Source organism: Bidens hawaiensis, unplaced genomic scaffold (genome assembly GCF_021521415.1).
Source record: "Bidens hawaiensis isolate Kalapana, Puna unplaced genomic scaffold, B.hawaiensis_p1.1 tig00013001_1, whole genome shotgun sequence".
NCBI classification, from domain to species: Eukaryota; Viridiplantae; Streptophyta; class Magnoliopsida; order Asterales; family Asteraceae; genus Bidens; species Bidens hawaiensis.
The window spans coordinates 234186-260061 of record NW_027492090.1 but is presented as its reverse complement, the minus strand read 5'-3'; the positions used below and the strand labels follow the sequence as shown (position 1 = coordinate 260061).

The 25876-nt window shown below is 37.6% G+C and overlaps 1 protein-coding gene and 1 pseudogene across 1 annotated transcript; one reads left to right on the top strand and one right to left on the bottom strand.

Moving 5' to 3' along the window:
- Positions 1 to 1764: 1764 nt before the first annotated feature.
- LOC143542923 (uncharacterized) lies at positions 1765 to 4224 on the top strand (annotated as a pseudogene).
- Positions 4225 to 17770: 13546 nt separating this feature from the next.
- Positions 17771 to 18907, bottom strand: LOC143542922 (uncharacterized). The gene has a single exon (XM_077035380.1). It carries the CDS (start codon positions 18905 to 18907, stop codon positions 17771 to 17773), a length of 1137 nt encoding a protein of 378 aa, XP_076891495.1.
- Positions 18908 to 25876: the final 6969 nt, after the last annotated feature.

Sequence of the window (25876 nt, the reverse complement as noted above, 5' to 3'; positions counted from 1 at the left end):
ATTAATTAGGTATTGTCATTTATAATTATGATAGTATCTTCGAGCTGTGAGCAATTGGATCACGCCTCGGCATTTCCGTCTTAGATTGGGGTGTGACACCTACTTTACTCTTGACATTGTTGAAGATTTTCTTGAATCCTGCACAACCCAATTGTACATTTTTATTAACATGGTTTACAAAATACTATTATTTTCTTTTTTAGGCTACAATAATTCAGCTCATGACAACTAAACTAAAGTTTGCAGACTCCAATATGAGTTATATATGCATAACATGATTTGAAAATTTCAATCAACCATAAGGTCATAAAAAGGAAGGATTAATTTCATATAAATATGATATATACCCAACTTTACTTGATGACAAATCTACCACTTTTCCTTCTGGGCCTACCTATGTGTTTATATGTATTCTACAATTAACACATTATGATTTAAAGACTAAAATATTGTTACAAATTTAGATTTTCTATAACGCATTGATTTCTTTTAACTGTGTCCTTTTGGCGTTCACACATTTATGAAAGCTTTATGTTTATTAAATGACTACATAAAGTTTTCTCAGATTAATTAGACGCCAACATTTATTTACATATTAGGTCAGCTGTCATTCTTGGCACCATTAAGTATGTACCACAAACTCAACAATTTTTGAAATTAAGCAATGAAAAAGTTAAACTCTTTGACTATGCTAACTTTTTTTATTCAAAACTAGAATTTATATGAGGGTCGACTTTTTAATTAAGTTTCTTTTTTAACATTCTAATAGAACCTCAAAGTTGATGCAAACTATAGAAACTACTTTTGAATGCACATTTATTGTAAATATTAGGGGTGATAAACAATCGAACCACTAACTGAAATTAAACGAAAACTGATTAACCGAAAATCGGTTATCGGTTTCTCTTTTTTACCCTTGGTTAATTGAACCGAACTATTCATACAATTCTAAATAAAATTTAGCTTAAGTTTGGTTTGGTTATTAAATGAACCGAACTATCAGGTTGCAAACTAATATAGAAAAACATTATGATCATTTCTAATGTCATTTTAGTGAATGCGTTGTTTCATTTGTGAGTACGACCGACAAAAATCCGCATTTTCATACTAAGAAGTTGACTCTCATTTGAACCTGCTGTAACATTTTTAAAACATCTTTATGTACTTATTATATTTATCTTTACTTATTATTTATTTTTCTTTGTGTTTGCATATTTAAATTACTTGATTGCATATATATAATTTTTTTTTAACGATAAACTTTTATAAACAAACCGATCAACCGCCAACGACTACCTCCACAACCCGGAGGCAACCACCATAAAAAAGAACACTATATGAACTTAAAATTACACCAATTCGACCACTCTAAGATATAAAGATTCATAGATTATATATATTAATATGTTTTAAAGATTTTGATTTTTGATAAACAAGATAACCTGACCAATACAACAACAAATGTAGTGTACAAGAAAATTTTTTCTTAATTGTAAAATATTTACGTAATTTTTCTTTTATAATTTCTGTAATTTTAATATAAGATGTAATTATATTAACAATATATGATAATTTTGTTGTTGATTTTATATTTATTAATGTTAAAACTTTCCATCAAATACACGGGTTAAAAATTCTCAAACCAGTTATATTATAAGTTATAATAAAATAAGCAAAATCCCAATCTTTGAAAACTAGAAAACAAATTTATCCCAATCTTGGAAAGGTAGAAAACAAATTCCGGCTTAGGGTTTTGTTTTTCCGATGTGGAGGAGTGGAGACTTGCAGATTGTATCGGTGTCTTCTGATAAATCTACATCTACAGCTGTGGTTGAATACAGTTGGCCTCCCGTTCCTAATCAAGAAGAGGAGGAGCTGGAGGTGAAGCTCCGTCGTATATTAGATTGCGTCCCTGTTCGATACCTCCGGTAGCTCCGCTGGTTCTGGCTCCGGTGACTTCCATCAGGTGGCTTTTTATTTCATTTCTATCAATCACTTATTATAACAACTCACAACTCTTCTCATTTTATTTTCCTTTAATAATCCAATATTATGAACACTAGATCGAACTGGATCGTCCGACCGGGTATTTCCCCCATATGAGATTATACTGAAGTGATGAGAACAGATCCAAACTGAAGCCTGCAAATCAGAAGTTGAGTCTCGTTACGGGAAGGACAGAGTGGGGGGTCTTCCCGTAACCACCCTCCGGCGTGAGAATAAGTATCGTACTTTGATCGGAATAAAGTAAGACACGATATGTAATCGCTTAAGGCTTGAGAGTGTGAATGAATACCTTGAAGAGATGACCTTCGTATTTATAGCCGAAGGGGGAGGGAAGGTGATTGGTGGAATTGTCACTATCAAGTTATTCCTTCCTTGCCTGAATGGACACGTGTCGGGCCTTTATTGGATGTGACAGCCTGGACCCGCTTATGGTGTAGCCATTATCTGTGCACGTCGTGGGATGGCCATTACGTGTCCAGGTGTCCTGTTTCCGTTGGCCGATGTCACTATCAGGAGGTTTGGAGAGAATCTTCTAGAAATAGTTTGTTACAACTGCTCTTCCATATCACGTGGGGATCATACGTGTGATGAGTCCCTTGATTTGTTTGTAGATTCCTTCTGCGGATGTTTGCGTGACCATCCGCGGATTATGACGGAGTTCCATGAAGTGTCTTGGATTGTGGATGGTTTCCCAAGTCCACTTATTCTTTGTGCGGATGTCTTTTGGCGATCCACAGGTTGGTTGATTGATCCGTGGGATGCGGATGTTTTTGAAGATCCGCGGGTCGGATAAGGGATCCGTGGGTAGCTTTGCTACCCTCCCTCTATATATGCTATGCTGAGCCCTAACATATCAATCACAGCCACCATTGCCTTTACTCTGCCAATTACTTACGAAAGCAGGGATTTGTTTGGTTTTAAAGAAAGGCGTTTTCATGATAACCTTAGGTATCTGCCTATGTGATGTCTTTTCACCATTGTGTTGCTTGAGGCATCTTCTTAAAACCAAGAGGAGATGTTTCTACTCAGCCTTAGTCCGTGGGTTTTAGGTTCAAGGGAATAAGCTTTTATAGATAATCATGTGAATAGTCATTATTGTTAGAATCAGATCACTTATTTAGCCATGAGATAGATACATGGCCGAGAGTCTTATTATTGTATACTAGAATAAGATATATATGTTGTATACTAGTTGTTTTTGTTTTACCAAGGTAATAATCACTCTTCCATAAGTTAACTTGGTATTTCTGTAAAGGGAAACCCTAAAAGTCGTACTGGTTGAAAGAGCTGTCAAACAAAGAGGACCGGTAGGGATAGGAGAGGACAGGAGAGCTACAAAAAAATTATTTGTAACTTGTATCTCCTGGTCTTTTTTGACTTCTTGGTTTCTCTCGTTTTAAGAAAATAATATGTGCCGTGCTGTTTCTAGTTTGCAACTTTATGGAGTTTTAACTTCTGTATTGTAATTTAATAATGACAAAATGTGGGCCACAAACCGGAACAATTGAACTGATTTGCTCAAAGGGATCAAATGGTTCTTGATAGTTGACATTAATTCACCTTATGCCCCTCTCGTTATCATTAATGGATAATTATTCTACAATTTGATGTGTGTTTCTTGCATCTTTTTCATGAACTTTAAAGCATAGACATGCATGCATGGTTTTAAAAAAGATGCGCGTCATGTACTTGGGGGGTTGAGGTTGGCCAAAACAACCAAAGGATTGATAAATTATGAAAGGTTTATTTGATAAAAAAGGTTGATGTGTAAAAATAGATCATCTTCTTGTTGTAAATAAAGCTTTTGGTGTTTATTTATATTTGATTATTGAATATCATCTGAGTAGTTATTTTTTGGAACAGTGCCGACATATGACGGAAAGAACAAGATCGGCTTGCAAGAATGGACGTTGATTTTCAAAAAAGGAAACAAGTGGCGGAGTTTAATAAACGAAGGGAGGAAAGATTAAAAGCAGCAGAAGAGCGCACGGCAAAAAACGTTTGAAACGCCAAAAGAAAAGGCAAAAGAAACAAGAAAAGAAGATGAAATTGGAAGCAGGGGACCATGAACAACAACCTAAGGAAGACAAATCTTCTGATGAAGATCAAGATTCTGGTAATGATGATTGAACAAACATGTTTGTTTGTACCTGAATGCACTTATATTTTGGTTTGACTTTCAAGATGTGTTGTAAAACACAATATAGGACTGCTTATTAGATTGTGCGTCAAGGCAGTGGAATGGTTCAGAATGTTTAAAACGGTTATGGAAAGGAGGGTCTAAAACCTAGGTGTAAAAGCGAACCGCTTTTTGTATTCAAGGTGCAAAGTGATTATTTAACTCTTTTTAAAAAAAAAATTTATATATATCATAGGTCTTTTTTTTAACAAAATCTCAACATCTCACATTTGTAAGGGGATAGGATCATTGGTATATTCATAGGTGTTTGTATCCCCCATTCAAAATGTAGCTATAAATAAGGTTTATGCATTATTTTTACATAAAAGTTACACGTTTGTACAACCTAAAAATCCTTAATCGGTTGTGCCCCAATTGCGCGTGGCTTGCGCCTTACCCATACAAGATTGAAGAGTTGTGTGCCAAAGGTCGCCTCGGGTGTAGGTGTGCTTTTTAAAACCAAGAAACCGGGTAAAAGGTTTCTATGAATCAAGTTGGGTTTTATAGAACCATAAATGACTATTATTTAGTCTAAAGAGTAAAGTGCTAAAATCATCCATGAGGTTTGGTCAAAAATGGGTTTTTCGTTCAAAAACTTTTTATTGTGCAAATGGACCATCGATTACGTTGAAATGGTTAACTCCGTTAATTTTCTTTGTTAACTTATGGCATATACAGTTCACACACAGTTCATTTTGGCTTCTTGACTACGAACAACAATTCCTCTGCCATCAGCAAGCCAAAACACCACAAAAATCAATTTGAATTGGAAACTATTTTAGAACAAAATCAAAGTAAAATAACTAAACAAAAGGAGCATCGTTACAGTATTTGTTAGGGAAAATTCTCAAAATTGTCATTTTTAGAGGGAGCAACAAAAAATAGCCCAAAAATTTCCATTATTCCAGAAATGTCCCGGGAATTTGGAAGGGGGGGTCACTTTAGGAAATGTTCCGACGGGATTCATCCTCCAATCAAAAACTGACATGTGTAAGTTTTCTGATGAGACCGATCAAAAAGAGATCAAAGCTGTCGGACACCCCGACAATATTCCACTATTAAAATATATGGTCAAAGCAGACGACCCGACTGTTTTTCTTTGGTTTCTACCAGCTCCGGCCAAATTCCCAACTTTTCGATATTAGTGCCATATTGAAACTGCCGGCGAAGGCGCATTTCAGATGAATTTCGCCTAAGGAGACGACTTCCACTTCTATCTTTATATAGATTCCTTCCTTAAGATCTTCTCTTCCATTTCACCCGCCTTTGAATTTCTACCAACTTCTTAATCCAAAAGATGAAGCTTAACAGGGGATATCGCATGGAGGTTATTGATATGGGTCTAGGGTTCATTGAGCTGGTAGAAATTCCATACGATATCCCCTGTTAAACTTCATTATTTTGGACTAAGAAGTTGGTAGAAATTCAAAGGCAGGGTGAAATGGAAGAGAAGATCTTAGGGAAGGAATCTATATAAAGATAGAAATGGAAGTCGTCTCATCTGGCGCTGACGGTTTCAATATGGCACTAATATCGAAAAGTTGGGAATTTGGCCGGAGCCGGTAGAAACCAAAAGAAAAACAGTCTGGTTGCTTTTGACCAGATATTTTAAGGATGGAATACTGTTGGGTTATGGGTAGAAACCAAAAGAAAAACAGTCTGTTCATACACAGTAATGATGAATAATAACAAATCACATATAACAATCCTTCTTTTTATTTAATTAATGAGAATTAGGTTTATTCGATTAAAATAGGGGAGAGATGAACATTTTTCAAGAAAATACTTATTTTGGTAAATAGTTTTACAAAAATTGACAAATATTTTTTCCAACTACACTAGTTCAGTAAAAAACTCATAAAAAGTATAGTTAAAACTTGGTTTTGATTTTCTTATGGTGGTTCATACTTTGATCATTATATAAGTAAATTCGGAATAACCGAACCAAATAGTTTCTTTCGCTTTCAATTGTTCAAAACCTCAAGGAAATTTACTAGCAAATATGATTCACTGATTTGTTTCCTTCCTTAAACATGGTTAAATTTATCCAAGCTTTAAACATGTGGTTGATCAAATTAGCTTTGTTATCTCCGTTCCCCTATAATCAAGAAAACCAAACTATGGCGTCAAGGAGACCGTTTAGTTGCCTAACACGATATTATTTTTATAGTAGGCTATTCCATTCTATTAACTTTGCTCATATAAACCGTTTAGTTATATGGCATCATAAGAGCAACTTCATACATTGGTTTTTGGTGACATGACATGAGGTTTAGATTGGTTTATGGGTGGAGACAAACGTTTGTGTTAGGTTTGTTTTGCATTCTCAAACGTTTGGGAGGTGAGTTCGTAATGACCCCACCACAACCACTACAAACAAATCATATATATATATATATATATATATATATATATTATATTTTAATAGGTTTTAAATTGGTTTATGGGTAGGATACTCTAATCTATATCTAATTTTATTTAATGTGTTTTTAGGATACTGTCACTTACACACTTTTCAAGGTATAGAAAGAGGATATCTTGTCTTTGATAATTTATTGAATTGAGCCTGTTTTATAATTGTTTTTTTGAAGGTAGGATAAATATACTATGTTCCTGACTTCCTGACGATATTTTGTTGTGAAATGGATATATTGTTTAATGTAATGTATGAGCATCACTTGTTATATGCTAAGCTAACTAATTCATTTAACAAGTGGATTGGTTTTATAAGAGTGGGCGTGGGAGTCATGTTGACTTCGAGGCAACTACTACAAAATGTTGGGCTGTTAAGTCAACAATGGTTTGGGAGAATATAACGTCTTTTGTAATGTAGAAAGTTGGAATCCACAATGAAATAATTAGTTTATTAAGTCGCACATTAAGCAAACCACTGGATGGATTGGTTCGAAGGGGCTGTTTCAATGGTAACCTCTTATCTGTCATTAAGAGGCTACCACTTAATGGCTCGTAACCTTTTAATGGTTAAAAGCAGGGGTGCAAACGAGTCGAGCCGAGCCCGAGCTCTACTAGGCTCGAACTCGGCTCGTTTGGCTTACACAGAGCTTGAGCTCGGCTCGTTTCAAGCTCTATTTTCAAAGCTCGAGCTCGGCTCGTGAGTAGATTTTCAAGGTCGAGCTCGGGCTCGGGCTCGACTCATTTACTATATATCAACTATTTTTTATATAATTATAATTATTTATATACATATTTTCTCTATTATAACTTTATGTATAAAATGATATATTATTTAGTTATTTTTAATGATTTTTTCAAACATTATATATATATATATATATTAATTAATTAACTATTAAATATATATTTTAAAAAATTATATAAATGACACTCATTTAGGCTCGCGAGCCGGCTCGAGCTCGATAAGTGAAGCTCGGGCTCGAGCTCGTTTATTAAACGAGCTTATTTTTAGGCTCGAGCTCGATTAAGCTCGGCTCGATCGAGCTTTTTAACGAGCCGAGCTACTCTAGCTCGGCTCATTTGCACCCCTAGTTAAAAGGTAGTCTTAAATCTGAATGGTTAAAAGACTACCTTTTAACCATTCAGACTTAAGGCTACCTCTTAACCATTCAGATGTTATGAGCCATTAAAAGGTAGCCTCTTAATGACTGTTAAGAGGCTACCAAACAGTCCCTAAGTTATTTTTGAAAACAATTTTGTAAGCACATTTATATTTAACATATGAAAAGAGACTTATAACATATAAAGAATGGTTAACAAACTTTTATACAGGAAATAACAAAAATTATGCAGATTTTGTTTATGATGTTTACCCTTAATTTTATATGAGTGCTTTGTTTAATTACGCAACTTTAGTATCAATTTTGAATTTATTGTAATTGGGTGCTTCACGTTTTTAAAACTTATCATTTTAATATTTTTTTCTAACATCGTCTATTTATGTCTGTTAAGTCGGGTAATTTGGTAATATTTATTTTCTTTTGTTTCTCATTTCTTTTAATTCTTCCCACCTTTATAATTTCATTAACCCTAAATCAAATTTTCATATGTTCATCTGTCCATCACTAACGACCCCCCTCCTCCTTCCTTCTTTTCCTCCGGTGCCACCCACCACCACCAACCGACACAAGCACCTACCATCATACCATATAACATGAGGAACGCAACGGTGGTTTACTAGGATATTAAATACACCCATCAAATAACTATTTCAATAGACTTTGATTATTCATGGGACCTGTTAGGGACACCGCCCCGCCACCCACCTAGGCGTCGCGTATAGGCCTATACGCGGCGTTTTATGGTACGATTTGACGTCCTAGCCTGGCTTGTCATAGGGTTGTCGGATCGTACGGGCTATACGCCGCGTATAGGGCGTATAGCCCTATACGCGGCGTATTGACTTTTGTATATTTTTGGAGCCCAGCTCCCTCCCCTCCCTCTCTACCATTTCTTTTTTCCTTTATTTTTTTTTCTTAACCCTCACCCTCTTCATTCAACCAACACCAACAACCATATATGTTTCCGGATTCGGACGAGGAGATGTCGGACGGGTAACGGTCAGTCGGAGTTAAACCATGTATGTTTCCGGAGTCGGACAAGGAGATGCCGGACGGCGCTAACGGTCAGTCGGAGTTAAACCAGGTTTCGTTTTATCTTTATTTTTTACATGTTAGGACATAGTTGTAGATGTTAGGACAGAGATTTAGTGAATGGTTTACTTTATAAATTTGTCTAGGCACCGACCGTTTGACGGTAACCCTAGTTCGCCGGGCCTCCTAAACTTAAAATAGATTTCCCGTATTGTTACCGTTAGCGCTAAAATTTTTATTATATTATTACTATTAAAATATTAATATTATTATTAAGATATTGTTGTTATGAAAATATTATTGTTAGTAAAATAAAATACTATTATTGTATTTATTAAAATAGTATTATTATTATTAAAATAATAATATTTAAATACTATTTAAATATAAATTATTATATTTTTATTATTATTAAAATCTTATTAAAATAATTATAGTAAAATACTATTAAAATATTAATTATTATATTATTATTATTTTTATTCTAAACATATAATTATTAGTTTTAAAGCATTTAGTTTCCTATTATTATTAGTACTAAAATATTATTATTATTAGGTACCTGATGTACGCCAGAGAGTCAGATGTCGGGGTTAGGCGGCGACGCAAGACTTTCGGTAGGTACGTTTGTATAGCGTATTGTATAATATAATATAATATAATAATATTATTATATTATATTATTATATTATGTTATATTGTAATATGTTATATTTATGTTAGTGAGTTTTTCTAGAAAAGCCCACCAGTGTTGTCTTATTATGGTTTTTTTTTCCTTTTTTTATTTCTTTTCTTTTGTTATTATTAATGTTATTTATGATTATTATTAATATTAATAATATTTAATTATCAATAACATATTATTATTGGAAATTCGATAACGGGCGTTTAGTAGTAGGACTTATTTGGGAAAATTGACAGTGCGAAACGAACTTTTAAATTATTGGCTGCTTTCGTTATGGGCATCTTCAATCATTAAAGTGGCTTACTTGGGAAAACTGGCATTTCCAAACGAACTTTCAATTTCTTGGCTGCTTTCGTTATCGACATCTCAAATCTGGCTCTTCGATTTCTTCGAACTCTAACGGTCTTGACCGTCGGTCACCACTGACAACCGTAGTTGTGTTCACTCGAACACATATCAGACGTTACTAAGCTTAAGTTTAGGATTGTTATTAGTTTTATTTTTAGTTGGGGTATTCTAAGTTGCTCATGTTGCGTATATTAAAGAATTATCGGCTTTTATATATACGTATATATATAGTAGATGTGCAGTATAAGAATTCATTGCGTCGAGATAACCAGCACCAGATCGAAACTCTAGTTTGATGAGTTTGAATCTCTCGGATACGCGGTATCCACTAACGGCAGCGAGAACGGGAGCCCCTACTTTGGACGGATATATGGAAATTCGGTCATATCTCCAACATAACGAGCACCAGATTGAGATATTAGTTCGCACTTAGCTGAACCGGTTGACACATATGCAGACGTGGGTTTAGGTTCGGTGCTGACCCGGATATTAACACGTATGTTTACAGCATTCGTTGACACGTTTGCATAATACACAATGAAAGCACAAACTCAAACAACAATCCATACAATAGCAATTGTCTTCGTTATTTTTCTCTTCTTCTTGTTTTGTTAGGAGTATGTCGGGTATGATACCCAGCCTGAACAGTTTTATGGTAACACTGGCTCGCCGGGCTTGCCAAACTTGAACCAGGTTTTGTTGTACAGTCTTTTTGTAAATATACGGTTATCTTATTATTATTTTAATATTCTTATTTATTATTAAAATATTATATTTTATATAATTATAGGTATTATTATTATTATTAATTATTACCACTGGAACTGTTGTTTGAATTTCTAATTTATGTATGGTAGGAGTACTTCGTGTCGGATTACGGTAGACAACTTTCGTACCCGTCATCTGTCACCTGGTCGGATTACGGAGGTCAGGCTACGTCATCATACCAGCCACCAGTAGCAAATGATCCGTTTTATGGAACCGATTCTTCATCGCACCACGGGCGAAATGATTCTGCCGGGCCAAACCCAAATAACGAAGATGGGTACGATGACGACTACATACGCGAGGTGAAGGTTTTGTATAAAACAGATGCTGTAAGACACCGTGTGTTTTGTTTAAGTTAATATTATTTGTTTGTATGTTATTTAATAAACGGCTTAAGAATTAGCGTAAAACTGTTTCAGATTTTTGAGAGCCGCGAGGAGCTGGAGAAATGGGAAAAAGTTAGAGGACGAGAGCATGGGTTTGTTGTTGTGGTCCATCGGTCAAGGAAAAACGTCGTGGACCTTGCATGCAATCGTGGAGGCGAACACAAAATAAAGGCGACGGTGAGACGTACCGGCAGCATAAAAAAATGCTGTCCGTTTAAGATCCTGGGCAGGTACGACTCGAGGGGTGCATGTTGGAGGGTTCAAGTGGTAAACGAGACTCACAACCATGATCCCGTTGAATTCGAGGAGGTGTGTGCATCTTTTAGAAAAATAAACACCGACCAGCTGGATATGGTTGAGAGTTTACACAGGGCCGGTGTGAAGCCGCAAGAAATCGAAGCAGCCCTCCGCGAAAAGTTTCTTGGTGTGCAACCTTTATTAAAAGATATATACAATCACACCGCCAAGATTATGAGGGATGGGCTACTAGGCGACACCCCTATGAAGGTAGTTCAAAACACTTGTAGTTTTAATGTGTACTTGTTGTGCTTTTAATATTTAGCAAAGTTTTATTTCATCCAATGCAGGCGCTGGAAAACTTTCTCGCAGGCAACGGTTTCACGTTCTATACCCGGGAGAGTTATACCAACGACATGACGGAGGAAATTTTCTTCTGTCATAGTAAGTCGCATAAGATGTGGCTTGCGTTCCCCGAGGTGCTGATGGTTGACACGACGTACAACACCAACATGTACGACTGGCTGTTGGTTCAGTTTATCGGTGTGACCTCGACATCACAGTCGTTTTGTATCGCCGCCGCGTTTGTGATCAGGGAACGGCAGAGGAACTTCGGCTGGGCTCTGGAGAAACTTAAACAAATGCTTTACGACTGTATGGAGCCACGCGTGATCCTAACTAATGCGGACCAGGCCCTCATGAACACATGCGACGCGGTCTTCCCTAATGCCACCAAAAATTTATGCATGTGGCACATATCCGAGAATATAAGGAGAAAATTTAAGGGCCTATATAGCACGGAAATGGGGACGGACTTTGCGTACTGGTGGAAGGTCCTGTATCAGTCGCCGACGATTCAGGAGTACGACCACCGTCGCCTCAACATGGAGCGTCATTTGATACGGGATGATAGAGCCGATGAGTCCTTCGTATCACCTGACAGTTTTTAATAGCCTAAACATACGTGTTAATAACGTTTCCTTTTATTTTTCAGAGGTCAGGCAATACATTCGCAAGAGCTGGCTGGATCCATACAAACACAAGTTTGTAGCCTACTGGATCGACGAACGCCGAAACTACGGCGAAACTACGATGAACCGAGTTGAGAGCCAGCACGCATATCTGAAAAGGTACCTCAATGGAAGCAACAACTCGCTCGACCCAATTGCCAGGCAAATCCTTAAAATGGTCAACTCGCAGATGAAAGAAACCGGTAAATCTTTTGAAGCCTCCCGCTCGAAGGTCATGGAAGGACATCGACAGCACGTCTGGTTGAAGAAGCTAATAAACAGGGTGTCGATTCACGCTCTGGGTTTACTTGTGAACGAGTATGGGTTGATACACAAGATGCGTGACGGCGGCGTTTCATGCGACCACCATTTGTATTCGTCTTCGGGGCTGCCATGTGCCTGTCGGATTGAGGGATACATAGTTAACGACACGTGTATCCCAATAGAGGATGTTGACCCGTTCTGGAAGAGGCTTAATTTTGATCCAGCCTGTCCACCGAACGAAGAGCCAGACTACGCAGCAGGTCTACGGGACATCACAGATACGCTATCGTCCATAGATGACCCTAATCAAAAGAAATGTTTTTTCGCCAGGCTCTTGTCTGCTATTCCAGGAAGATCTAAAAAGAAGGAGCCAGAAAAAAGAGAGGATCCTCGGGGGCGTCCCGAAAAACCAGATCCCCCGAGGCACAGCGCATACACCCCCGCTCCAGATCTCCCCAGACACAGCTTCTACAACCCATCCTCGCCACAGGGGCCCAGCCAAGAAAACCCCACCCCATCCTCGCTGAATCGTTCGTTGTCCCAGTCAGCGTCCCGGTTTAAAACTCCTCGTGGACGACCTACGGGAGCTCACCTCGGGTTTCCTTTGATGGTTTCGCTTGCGCAAGTACCGGCGATAGAAACGTTTAGGAGCGTCATTCCTAGCTGGGCCCAGCCGTTCGTCGCAGACATCAAAAACGTACGCCTAGACGGTAACTGCGGTTTTCGATCAATTGCAGTGGGTTTGGGGATACATGAGAAAGTTTGGCCGGATATTAGGCGGTCGATGCAGAACGAGCTGGAAACGAACGAAGGGTGGTGGAGGGCGATGTTCAACAAAGAGGATGACAGATTGTACGGCTGGGTTCATTCCAGCATTCCGTACTACAACACGATCAAACCGGCGCCGCCGAGTCGTTGGTTCAGCTTACCTGGTCACGGGCACGTGGCTGCTCAGACATACGCATGTGTGTTAGTCAACCTAGTTGGCAATCAGACCGAATCTTACTTCCCATTGAGAATCGGTCCTGACTTGGTTCCAGATCCACAGGTTATAGGCATCGCTAACTGGGGAGGTGATCACTGAATATATATAAACCTGGTAGGGTATTTCCTAATGCCTAGGCCAAACCCTAATTGGGAAAGAAGCGCCGTACTGGCGGCGCTCGAATGGAAAACACGGTTCGGACAACGTTTGAATGAGTACGAAGACATACGCCAGGGTTGGCGAAGGGAATCCTCTAACGTAGATCTAGAGAACTTATAGAAGACATAGTATCAATGGACAAAAAAGTCTATAATAATAATAATAATAATAATAATAATAATAATAATAATAAATAATAAATAACAATAATTTTAATAATAATAAAAAACAATAATTAAATAACAAACTAATATTAATATTAATAACTAAATAATATAAAAAAATAATAAAAAAATAATAATAATAACAATAATAATAATAAATAATAAATAATAATAACTAAATAACAAATTAATATTAGTATTAATAACTAATAAATAATAAATACTAATAAATAATGATAATTAAATAAAAAATATAGGGTTAAGACGCCACGTATAGTATCAATGGACAAAAAAATCTATAATAATAATAAATTAAATAATAAATAATAAATAACTATAATTAAATAACAAACAAATATTAACAATAATAACTAAATAATATAAAAAAATTAATAAAAAAATAATAATAATAATAAATAATAAATAATAATAACTAAATAACAAATTAATATTAATATTAATAACTAATAAATAATAAATACTAATAAATAATGATAATTAAATAAAAATAATAGGCCTAAGACGCCACCACGTATAGGACTATACGTGGCGTCTAGGACCCCTTATATCAGTAGATGTCTGCTCAGCCACCAGACTTAGGCGTAAGACGCCACGTATAGGCCTATACGTGGCGTCTAGGACCCCATATTATCAGCATACGCATGCTCAGACGCCCACTTTCAAATTTCAAAACTCCCGCGCGAACGACCGAGCATCCACACACGAGCCTATATCGGACGGCGACCGGAATACCAAACGAGCCGACGAGATTTCACCCGACAGCGACACCGACACGATATGGAGGTAATTTTTTAATATTATATTAGTGATGATGATTAGGTTAACATGATGATTAATATGTGTTGTTGATGATGTGATGATGTTGATTATGTTGTTTGAATGGATAAAACTGTCGGCCGGAGTCCGGCAGTCGGTTTACCTGGACTGTCAGACGCGGCGTAGAGCTTTATACGTCGCGTCTGATATAATTTTTTTTTCTGAGTATTTTTAATAATAATAATATTATTATTATTATTAATATTAATATTATTATAAATATTATTATTAATATTATTATAAATTTTATTATCAATATTTATTACTAGTATTTATTATTATTATTATTAATATTTTTATTATAATTATTATTATAATAATAATTATTATTTGTTATAAATATTATTAATAATATTTATTATTAGTATTTATTGTTATTATTAATATTTTTATTATAATTATTATTATTATTTGTTGTAAATATTATTATAAATATTATTATTAATATTTATTATTACTATTTATTGTTATTATTGTAATTGTTATTGTTTTAATTATTATTATTATTATTTTTTATTATTATAGTTTGTGGACGACGAGATTGAGCACGAGCTCAAGCAGCCTGGGCAGGGCGAGGGGCGGGGCCGCGGACCCCTTAAGGGCAACAACATGTTGCTCACCTACACTCATGTGCAGTTTCCTGAGGGTTCGGACGCCCACACACGATACATCCGCCTACGCCAGATGCACCCGTTTCCCAACACGATTATTTCCTGGTCGTTTTTGGAGTCCTGTGACGCGCACCAGCGGGCGACTGAGTACATTGGAAAGGATACGCCCTGGAGCCGATGCTTCAGTATGCCACTATCAGCTCACCGGGAGCTGACATTGGAAGTTTACTCCACGATATGCGTTACGTAAGTTTACTCCACATTGTTATATTATATTATATTATATTATATTATATTATATTATATTATATTATATTATATTATATTATATTATATTATATTATATTATATTATATTATATTATATTATATTATATTATTGCAGGCCTCGCGCGCCTGGTATGCCAGAGATTGAGATGAGGGTGCCAGGCGCCGATACGACACAGTCGGAGGCTTACTTCCGCATGTTTGGGCATGACGTCCATCTCTCGATGGAGGAGTTCGCGGTTGCTCTAGGCTTATACACCGCGCAGGAGGTACGCAGCCCGATATACACGGAGAGCATCCACCAGATGCCGGAGGACGAGTTGCGGGTATGGTGGCGGGCCATCAGCAATCACGACTTCGGGGATAGGACCTTGGGCACCAGTTCCAAGGTCTCGTCTATTAGGGACCCGCTGCACATGTACGTTCTTAAAATATATTCTATTGTTTAGTATAACGTAATATATATTAATAATATAATATATATATTATAATATAATATAATATAATATAATATAATATAATATAATATAATATAATATAATATAATATAATATAATATAATATAATATAATATAATATAATATAATATAATATAATATAATATAATTATTATTATTGTTAATAAATGATATTATCTTATATTATACAGGTACCTTCACAGGCTGATTGCGATGTCCATTGCGGGTCGCAATCAGGGCGTGGATCACTGCAGCCTACGCGACCTGTTTTTTTTAGGTGCCTGCTGACTCACAGGCACTGCAACCTCGCTAGGGGGTTTGCAGACTATTTTGTCGCCTACCAGTTCAGGCAGGGACGAGGGTCCTTGATGGGTGGCGGGTACGTCACCCAGCTTGCGATATCTCTGGGCCATGGAGACCTGGTGGACGGCCTGCGTATCATTCCGACCCCTCCCTGCCCGCTGGACCGCCAGCGTTGCGGCGGCATGCACATTGTGCGTTCGTTCCCCGGGCCCCACGGCTCACGGGACCGACTGGTGGCCGGGGCGGGGGCACGTGCGCCTTGTCCCGGTGCCTTTAGTCGAGCCTCCCCCAATCGCGGCACCGGAGGTGGAGCTTGTACATGAGCCTGTCGACGCGGGTGAGGGGGCTGGCGGGGATCCTGACGACGGTGGTGCCGGACGTGAGGATCCAGGCGCATCTCAGGTACGTTTTAATATATTATCATTTTATCGTTTCTTTTAATTCAACTTCGTATTAAACGTATTTCTGTGGTTTTGTTGTTAGGGGCCGACGCAACAAGTTCCACGCACATATCACGCGGTGCGTCTGGGTCCCGCCATCGACGCTAGGTTGGAGGCCCTATAGTTGGAGATGAGGTGGATGTCGCGCCAGACGGACTGGCGGATGAGCCAGATGTCGCGCCAGATCGACTGGCTTGTTGCCAGTCGGGTAGCGAAGCTGTCTGGACAGCAGTTTACCGTGCCACTGCCACCACCCCCAGTTTTGACCACGAGGCGAGCACGTCTGGCGTGAGACGCGGACGGGGCGACAACGTGGATTCCCCGGACGGTTCGGGGCCGAGGCGCAGGGGAGAGGATGACGCCGACGTTGGCGACGCGTTCGGGGGGCTCGTGGGCCATGACGACGACATGAGCATGGACATGGGGGACTTCACGTAGATTTTATGTTTTAGTTGTTGTATTTTCTTTTATTTGTACAGATTTAACAATGATTTTTGGTATATATATATGTTAACTGTTTTTCACCGAAAGGATATTAAATAATAAATAAATAATTAATTAATATATAATGATAATAATAATAATAATAACAAAATAACAAAGAAAAAAAATAAAAAAAAACATAATAAGACAAAATTGGTTGGATTTTCTAGAAACACTGGCCTATGCGCCACGTATAGACCTATACGCGACGTATAGGCCGGTGTTTTAGCAATGGGACGGTGTCCATAGAAAATCCGTTATTCATACGTCCTTTGACCAATTGAAAGACCTACTATAGGAATCTAATAAAACATATCCTACTTATACGGTGGATTTACGATAATATAAGAGTGATGGGACACAATCAAATGACATTCATTTTAATATAATCTCCAAAAATACGTTTGATTACAACGGGCAAATAAATAAAAAAACAATATTTTCAATATAAAATAAGCCTGTAGAATCTGAGTCTAAAATAACCCACAACAATAAAATATATATATGTATGATACGTGGTGACGTACAACAAATGATTTAAAAAATAAGCTTAAAACATTTTTAATTACACTAACAAAACAAAAATAATAAAACAAAGAAAGACGAACAACTTTACGACTTTGATTCGAGTTTCCCACGATGACGATATGCTTTTTGGCAAACCGACCATGGTTTCTGCGACTTGAAGCAAAGCTCTGACCATGCCGGACAACTCTTCAAACAATTGTCCCCTAGGCTGCCGGAAACTGATGCTTTCCGCGTAAAAAACTCTTTCGGAGGCAATCCGATGAACAAGTTTCCGTCAAGAAACAATCTGGTTAGCTTGGTGTACTCCCACGGGATTCTTCCTTTTAAATTATTATTATAACTCAGTGTCAAAGACGCCAACATGGGGTACGCCGGAAATGCCGCCGGGAGGTAGCCGGAAAGTTTATTGAAGCCGAGGTTTACGGCGACGAGGCTGCTGTTGACGGGTTTTAATATCTCGAAGCGAGTAAAACTGTTGTTGGATAAATTGATTTGTTGGAGGGAGGGTGATAGGAAAAACCACCCGGGGATTGTTCCGGTGAGTGAGTTCTGACTCAGTTCGATTACTTCCATCTGAGTGGACTCGGCAAAAGATTGTTTCTGGAGGTACCCAGATAGCGAATTCGCTTTAAGTGCGAGTTGGATTATATTTTTTGGGAGTATGGGGATGGGGCCGGTGAGTTGGTTGAAGCTCAAGTCGAGCCGAGTCAGCTCGGTGAGTGAGGCAAATGTTTTGGGAAGTGATCCGGATAACGAGTTATGGGAAACGTCTAAGGTTTGTATTCTTTTAAGATTCGTGATCGCCGGCGGGCTGACGCCGGAAAATGAGTTGCCGGCGAGGATGAGTGTTTGGAGATTGGGGAGGGAGAAGAGGGAGTTGGGAATGGGGCCGTGGAATCGGTTGTCGGAGAGGTCGATGGTGATGAGTTGAGTGAGTTGGGAAACGAGTGGCGGGAGAGTGCCGGAGTAACCGGCCGGGTCAAGGGTGAGTTGGGTGACTCGGTCGCCGGAGCAGGATAATCCACAAAGGAAGTGTGTGACATGAGGTGGTGAGCAAGGGTCCGAGGTGAAGTCCCATGAGTGTAAGCATGTGTAAGTGGGAATGGTGGCCGGGTTAATGGACGATTTAATCGCTTTTAGCGCGGTGATATCGGATGAGAGGGTGGTGATGGCGGCGGTGGTGGAGAGTATGAGGAGGAGGATGATGATGATGGTGTACATGGTGGTGGTGGATGTGTGTGTATGCTTGAGAGGGGGTTATTATTGGAGTGTGTCTTTGGGACAGCAACAAAGCATTATAGAAATGGGAATATTATGTAAAGCATGCTTTGTTTGATTAGTTGGTAGGTAAAATGTCCTTGTACCCGATTTCTAGTTACTTTCGTGGTGGAAGTTGGTAGTCTAATGATGATATAGGAAGTCAACATAATAATATGTAAAGTATAGCAACACCAAATCAAATCATAATTATTGTACTTTGTTATAAATAAATATATGTAATATATATATGAAGGATTAAATGATAAGTTTTGAAAAAGACTATATAATTTACGAATGTATACCCATAATTTTTTGAAATTCGAAGTTTGTAAAATCTGATAGATTATAAGGACTTGTAATATCTATTGTAGCATTAGGTTAAATGCGCCCGAATGATGGGTTCAGTGTTGCCCCGACTCCAGTAGAAACACCGCATCGTCTGGGTCAATATCTGAAAAAATGAGTTCTGGACACGGTAGCCACCTAGATCATCCCAAGCATTCAAGGTGACATTCTTCCGGCCTTTCTATCTATCTCCTATGTGATGTAGTGACAAAAAATGATAGAAATAAAGAAGTGTAAATATGATTTAGTCCGAAGGAGACGGAAGACGTAAATAGCAGGAGCTAGGTTAATTGTGTTGGTGTTGGTCAAGTATAATAAATCATTTTTTTTTTCTTTCTTACACACGCTTTTCATTATTTGTGTTGAAAAAATATCACTTTACTTTATTAATTAATTATATTTAAGATCCAATATTTAATTTAGTAAATAAAATACAACCTTAACTCAGGTTTTTATTTATTTAAATTTTGATTATTTAAAATGATTGAATGAGAGATTGATGAATGATCAGCATTTCATTATTAAGTGATGGCTAAGGATAAAATGAGTTGGGTGACGTGGAGGAGAGAGCACATGAACGATGGTGAATGAAGGGAGAGACATTCCCGCCAACCTAATTGTTTTATTACTCCTGAAAAATCATTTAAAAAAATAAAAGGCTCAAAACACTTTTTGTAGAAAAATAAAAAGTATATAGGTTTAAAAAGCACTTTCTAAAACATAAAAAGGAAAACGGTTTTGAAAATTACATTATTTTTTATTAAGATGGTATTTGATTGTGTTTTTAGAAAGAGTTTATTAGCTTATTGTATTTAAAAAAAAATTAATATGTCAATAAGTTGTTTGGCTTTTAGATAAGTACGTTTTGTTTTGGCTTATTGACATGGGCTAAAAGGTTGTTTCGCAACAACCACCATAAATTTAATAAATTATCAAAATACAATTTAACAATATAATTATCATACAAAGTCATCGTAAAATGCAATTTAAAAAATAAACAAGTCGTTAATTAAATGACATTATTTGTTGTGATTTTTGAGAAAACACGAGTTTTCTAAAAAAACTAACATATAAAAAATGATACATTTAATGTCAATGGGACGGATTTGTTAAAGTTTAAAGATAAGGAAACCAAATCGACGGGATTTTTAAAATGTTTATTTTTGTGACAGAACTTGACTTTTTAAAAACTAATTTGAGATTCTTTCCGAATAAATATTTTTATTTTCGGAATACTTTTAGTTAAAAGTTAAAATTAGAATTCTTAAACTTAGGTATGTATTTACGATTATGGAAAAAAAATGTTTTTATATGAACACAATTAAAAAATATATCATTTATTGTGTTAGTAATGAGTTTTATAATTTATTTGATTAAAAGGAATAAGTGATAACAAAAATAACATTTTAATCTTTTAAAAACTGTTTGAAAAAATGTATTTTTAGGTTATTTAGTTTTCAAAGATACAAAATACAATTTGTGGATACTTAGTAGTTATTTTCTAATATGAGTTTTTTTTTATTTTAGCATATTGTTAAATTAATTTACTAAATTAAGAATTAGGCTAGAAGACTAAAATAATTATTTTAAATTAATTGTTACTAAATTTATATGTCTACTATTATAATAAATAAAAATTTATTTGTGTCACTTTGCAAGTTTTTATTCAACCATTAAAATCTTTTTTTTATTTAAATAAAAGAATAATCAAAATTAGTAAATGGTTTTGTAACCGGACCTTTCTTTAAATATGCCCCATATTATGAATTAATTTGTAAGGCCCCGTTTCCGGAAATCCTAATTTGGTGTTGGATTTACTCATAAGACATTTCTAAAAATCAGAGTTAATTAAAACTTTGCGGAATAAATTTAAAACTTCAAACGTCACATTACAAAACATTCGTATTTGTCTTAACATACAAATTGTCGTTTCATAAACATTAATTAAAACAGTTATGAAACTTCATCGCGGATGCCAGTCTCTTCAGTTCATGCCATGTGTCCCTCCTCAAGCCAGCTGCCTCAACCTATTTGTCTGCATGCATACTAAAAGTCAGCTACGCTGAGTAAGTTCTAGTTTAACAGTTTATAGGATTGTTCTTACACATTTGTACCCGTGGGTACCATTCTTACCTTTGTCCTGTTCTTATGTTCTTTCGTCTTGCATATACCTTACTTTATTCTTTCACGTACATATAATTATTCTTACACATCCTTTCATTTACATACAAATATTATTTGTACTACTCTTACGTTATTCTTACACATTCTTACAAACATACAATTATACATACATTCTTGCACAGATATTGTAAGGGTCTGCCACCCGACCTCTTGCACAGATATTATACGGGTCTGCCGCCCGACCTCTTGCACCGATATCATAGAGTCGGCCACTCTATTCTTGCCCAGGTATTAGAAGGGCCTGCCACCCTGACTCTTACATTAGACTCTTACTACTCTTGCCCAGGTATTAGAAGGGCCCGCCACCCTGACTCTTACATTAGACTCTTACTATTCTTGCCCAGGTATTAGAAGGGTCTGCCACCCTGACTCTTAGGTATTAGAAGGGCCTGCCACCCTGACTCTTACATTAGACTCTTACTATTCTTGCCCAGGTATTAGAAGGGTCTGCCACCCTGACTCTTACATTAGACTCTTACTATTCTTGCCCAGGTATTAGAAGGGCCTGCCACCCTGACTCTTACATTAGACTCTAACTTTATACTCTTTCTAGACTCTTACAATCATGTTAAGTTAAACAACTAACATATGCAAGTTCTAACATCTTTCTTTCATTCTCACATTAATCATATAAGTATATATGTTGATCATCTTACAAGTATGCAGATAGCCCCGAAAACATTTCAAAGAGAAATGGGGCTAGAACTCACCTGAAGTCGGTTTCTCTCGCCGTTAATGGTAATGCCCTTCCTTAGCTGTGCACGGCTAACTGTACAACACATTACGCGTGTCAATTATCCATTACTACTTACATCTAAGTTAATGAAACCCTCAGCTAACGGGGGTCCGGGGGCAGCGCCCCTGGTAGCGGGGTCTAGGGGCGACAGCCTTTAGCAGGGTCCAAGGGGCAGAGCCCCTGGCTGGGGTTGAGGCTGGAAGATTTTCGCATGGAAGAATTTTGCTTCGCATGGCCATTTCGCTTCGCATGAAAGATTTTGCTTCGCATGGAAGTATTTTGCTTCGCATGGGAATTTCGCTTCGCATGGAAGTATTTCGCTTCGCATAGCATGCGATGCGAATACTTAGATTTCGCCTGGCATGCGATGCGAAACCCCTTTTTCGTGCGAAAAAGACCCGATTTACCTTATTTTGTCATTTTAGAGCCATCTTCCCCCAAGACCCTTCTTAGAACCCGTCTTAGTCCGTTTTATGGGTTTCGGGTGGTACTAACTTTGTACACCCGTGTTTCTCATAGTCCAAACATCACCTTTTTAGCTAAACACGCACTCGAGAGGGTATAACTTACCAAGTTTGTGTTTCTCTTACATTTTACAGCCCGATCTATCATTCTATCAGTTTGCATGTTGAAACCGACTTAAAACTTATCCTTTTAACCAAAACTCACCTTTGGTTCTCGGGTTCGGTTCAGATCCAAAACAACTCGAGGATCTGGACGTGATTCTTGGTGTTTGATGACGTTCACACACGAGGTTCTTTCTTCTTTTAGCTCGGGATTGGTTTCGGGTGTTAGAGAGAAAGTGTCTGTGTGTTTCTTGAGTGTGAGTGTTGTGTAAAGAAATGGAATGGAGAAGAAGATAGGATATATATAGGGGGTCTAAGGGCCCCACCACCACTTCCCATTCTAACCAAAACCCTATCCAAACATGAACACGCACACAATTAAACTAACGACACACAGTTAATAATAAACTTTCTGTTATTTATTATTCTTAGAAATGCGGATGTTACATAATTATTTAGTAATTAATAGTATTAACTAATAATAACGGTGTAGCATTGTAATGGAATATTATTATAATGACAGAATAGCAAAAGACGTCCTTTATGTTTGATCGTTTTTTCAATGGATGTCCTTTAGCAAAAGAAATGGCAGAAAACATCCTTTACGTTTAAAAACTTTATCATTATATCTTTTAGCCCTAACCTAGTTAACATTACTAGTCATGTGCAAGACACATGAGGGTATCTTGGTCATTTTATTCTTGCAAATTAAATAATATTAACTCAGAAGTCAGAACCATTCACCACCACAAACTTTAATTAACAACAAACTTACAAAGTAATCAACTAACCACAATCACCGCATCGTCAGACGACCACCACCGCAACATCGAACGACCACCACCGCACCATTGCGGGTCCTCAAGCACACGAACCTCTCTAGTCTCTCCCCAACTCTAACTCCACCTCCACCCAACTATTCAAAGAAATCCGACGAAGAAATTGAAACCCACCATCTCCTTTTTGTCTAAAAAAACCACCGTTGGCCAAACAGGCGACACCACCACTATCATATATCTAACCCTACCCACCCCAAATTAGAGCTTTCAAACCCAAAAAAAAGGTAAAGATGTTGCAAACTTTAAAACCCTAGATCCCCAAATTAGGGATTTTTGTTCTCAACGCCCCACATGCATCCTCTGTCGGCTTCGCCTCCTATTGTAACCACCATCAACTCTGCTTCCACCTGTAAAAACCGTCGATTCCGCCTCCCCCTTCAACCACCATCGACTTGGGCTCAACTTGCAATCAACGCCGCTTCGCCTACACCTACAACAACCACCGGTTACATATCCACCCTCAAGCTCAATTTATGGCACAATCGTTTGGGCTTTAAAGGCATCAGCAGGGTTGTTGATGATTTGAAGCTCTGGTGGATAAAATTGGGTTCCTATGATGATAATATGATGTGATTTTGTTGTTGGTACCATGAAATGAGTGCGGGCTTTGATGAGCTCCTTAGTAGCATTTTGATTTTTAGAAACCCAAAATTTGTGAATTTTGGGGGAATTTTATGATCTGTTGTTGAGGTTTGTGATGATGAAGAAGATGATGAGTAGGAGCGAAGGTGGGTGCATATATATACTTAATATTTGTAACATCCTATTTTGTTAATAATAATGAAGGAATGTTTCGATAAATTTTGTGTGCGTATATGTTTGGATAATATTTGGATTTGGAATTGGGAGTGGGTTGTGAGGCCCATAGCCCCTATATAAACCCAACCCCTCCACCCTTTCACCATTTCCTTTCCTTTTTCCTCCACACACACACTCTCTCTCAAGACCCGAATCCAAACCGGGTTAAAGTAAGGAAGATTTTTGGTGTTCAAGTGTCTTCAAACAACCAAGAACACGTCTAGATCCTCAGGTTGTCCAGATCCGAACCCGAAGCCAAAAGGTGAGTTTCGGCAAATAGGTTAAGTTTCATGGTCGGATTCGACATGCAACATGATATATTAGTAGATCGGGTTGCAAGAAGTTGGAAAAATGTAAATTTGAGGGGACGAGCGTTAACGGTTTCGTTATAGGACAAAGAGGTGATGTCCAGACCTCATAAAACACGGGTATACAAAGTTGGTACAACCCAAAACCCATAAAAAGGGTAAAATCGGGTCCTAAGGAAGAGCCACGTAGGAAAAAAAAGGCTTTAAAATGGTTAAAATGAAGAAAAGGAAAGAATTCGCATCGCATAGCCATGCGAAGCGAACTTCCCATGTGAAGCTAACTTCCATGCGAAGAGAACTTCCCATGCGAAATTCCATGCGAATTCCCCTGCGAATTCTTCATGCCAATTGTTTCAAATTGTTGTCAAACACGAACCAATTAATTTTTGATGCGTTTTTTTTGGACCTATTAATGACCCCACAGCCAGGGGCTCTACCCCTTGGACCTTGCTAGGGGCTGCCGCCCCTAGACTCCGCTACCAGGAGCGCTGGCCCCGGACCCCCGTTAGTTGAGGGTTTCATTAACTTAGATGTCAGAAGTAGTAGTAATGGATAACTGATTCTTGTAACTTGTTACACAGTTAGCCGAGCTCAGTTAAGGAAGGAAATTACCATTAACTCCGAGATAAGCCGACTACAGGTGAGTTCTAGCCCCATTTCTCTTGAAACGTTTTCGGGGCTGTGTGCATACTTGTAAGACTAGAAGTACACACACACACACACACACACACACATATATATATATATGTACACAGTTACATACATATATGTTGAAGGAGAATAACTAATGCAAGAACGAAAGAATGTGGTAAGAATTTGTATGTACGTAGTTGATAACTAAATGTGATTGTAAGAGTCAAATACAATATAATGAAAGAGTCAGGGTGGCAGGCCCTTCTAATACCTGGGCAAGAATAGAGTGGCTGACTCTATGATATCGGTGCAAGAGGTTAGGTGGTAGACCCTTATAATGTCTATGCAAGAGGTTAGGTGGCAGACCCTTACAATGTCTGTGCAAGAGGTTGGGTGGCAGACCCTTATAATATCTGTGCAAGAATGCAAGAATAGTTTTATGCTATGTAAGAAATGTAAGAATAGTACCAAATAATATTTGTGCGTGAATAAAAGAACGTGTAAGACTGATCCTATAACTT

What these genes read in the sequence shown, in the direction of transcription:
- LOC143542922 (XM_077035380.1), bottom strand. Translation starts at nt 18,907, where the DNA reads ATGTACACCATCATCATCATCCTCCTCCTCATACTCTCCACCACCGCC.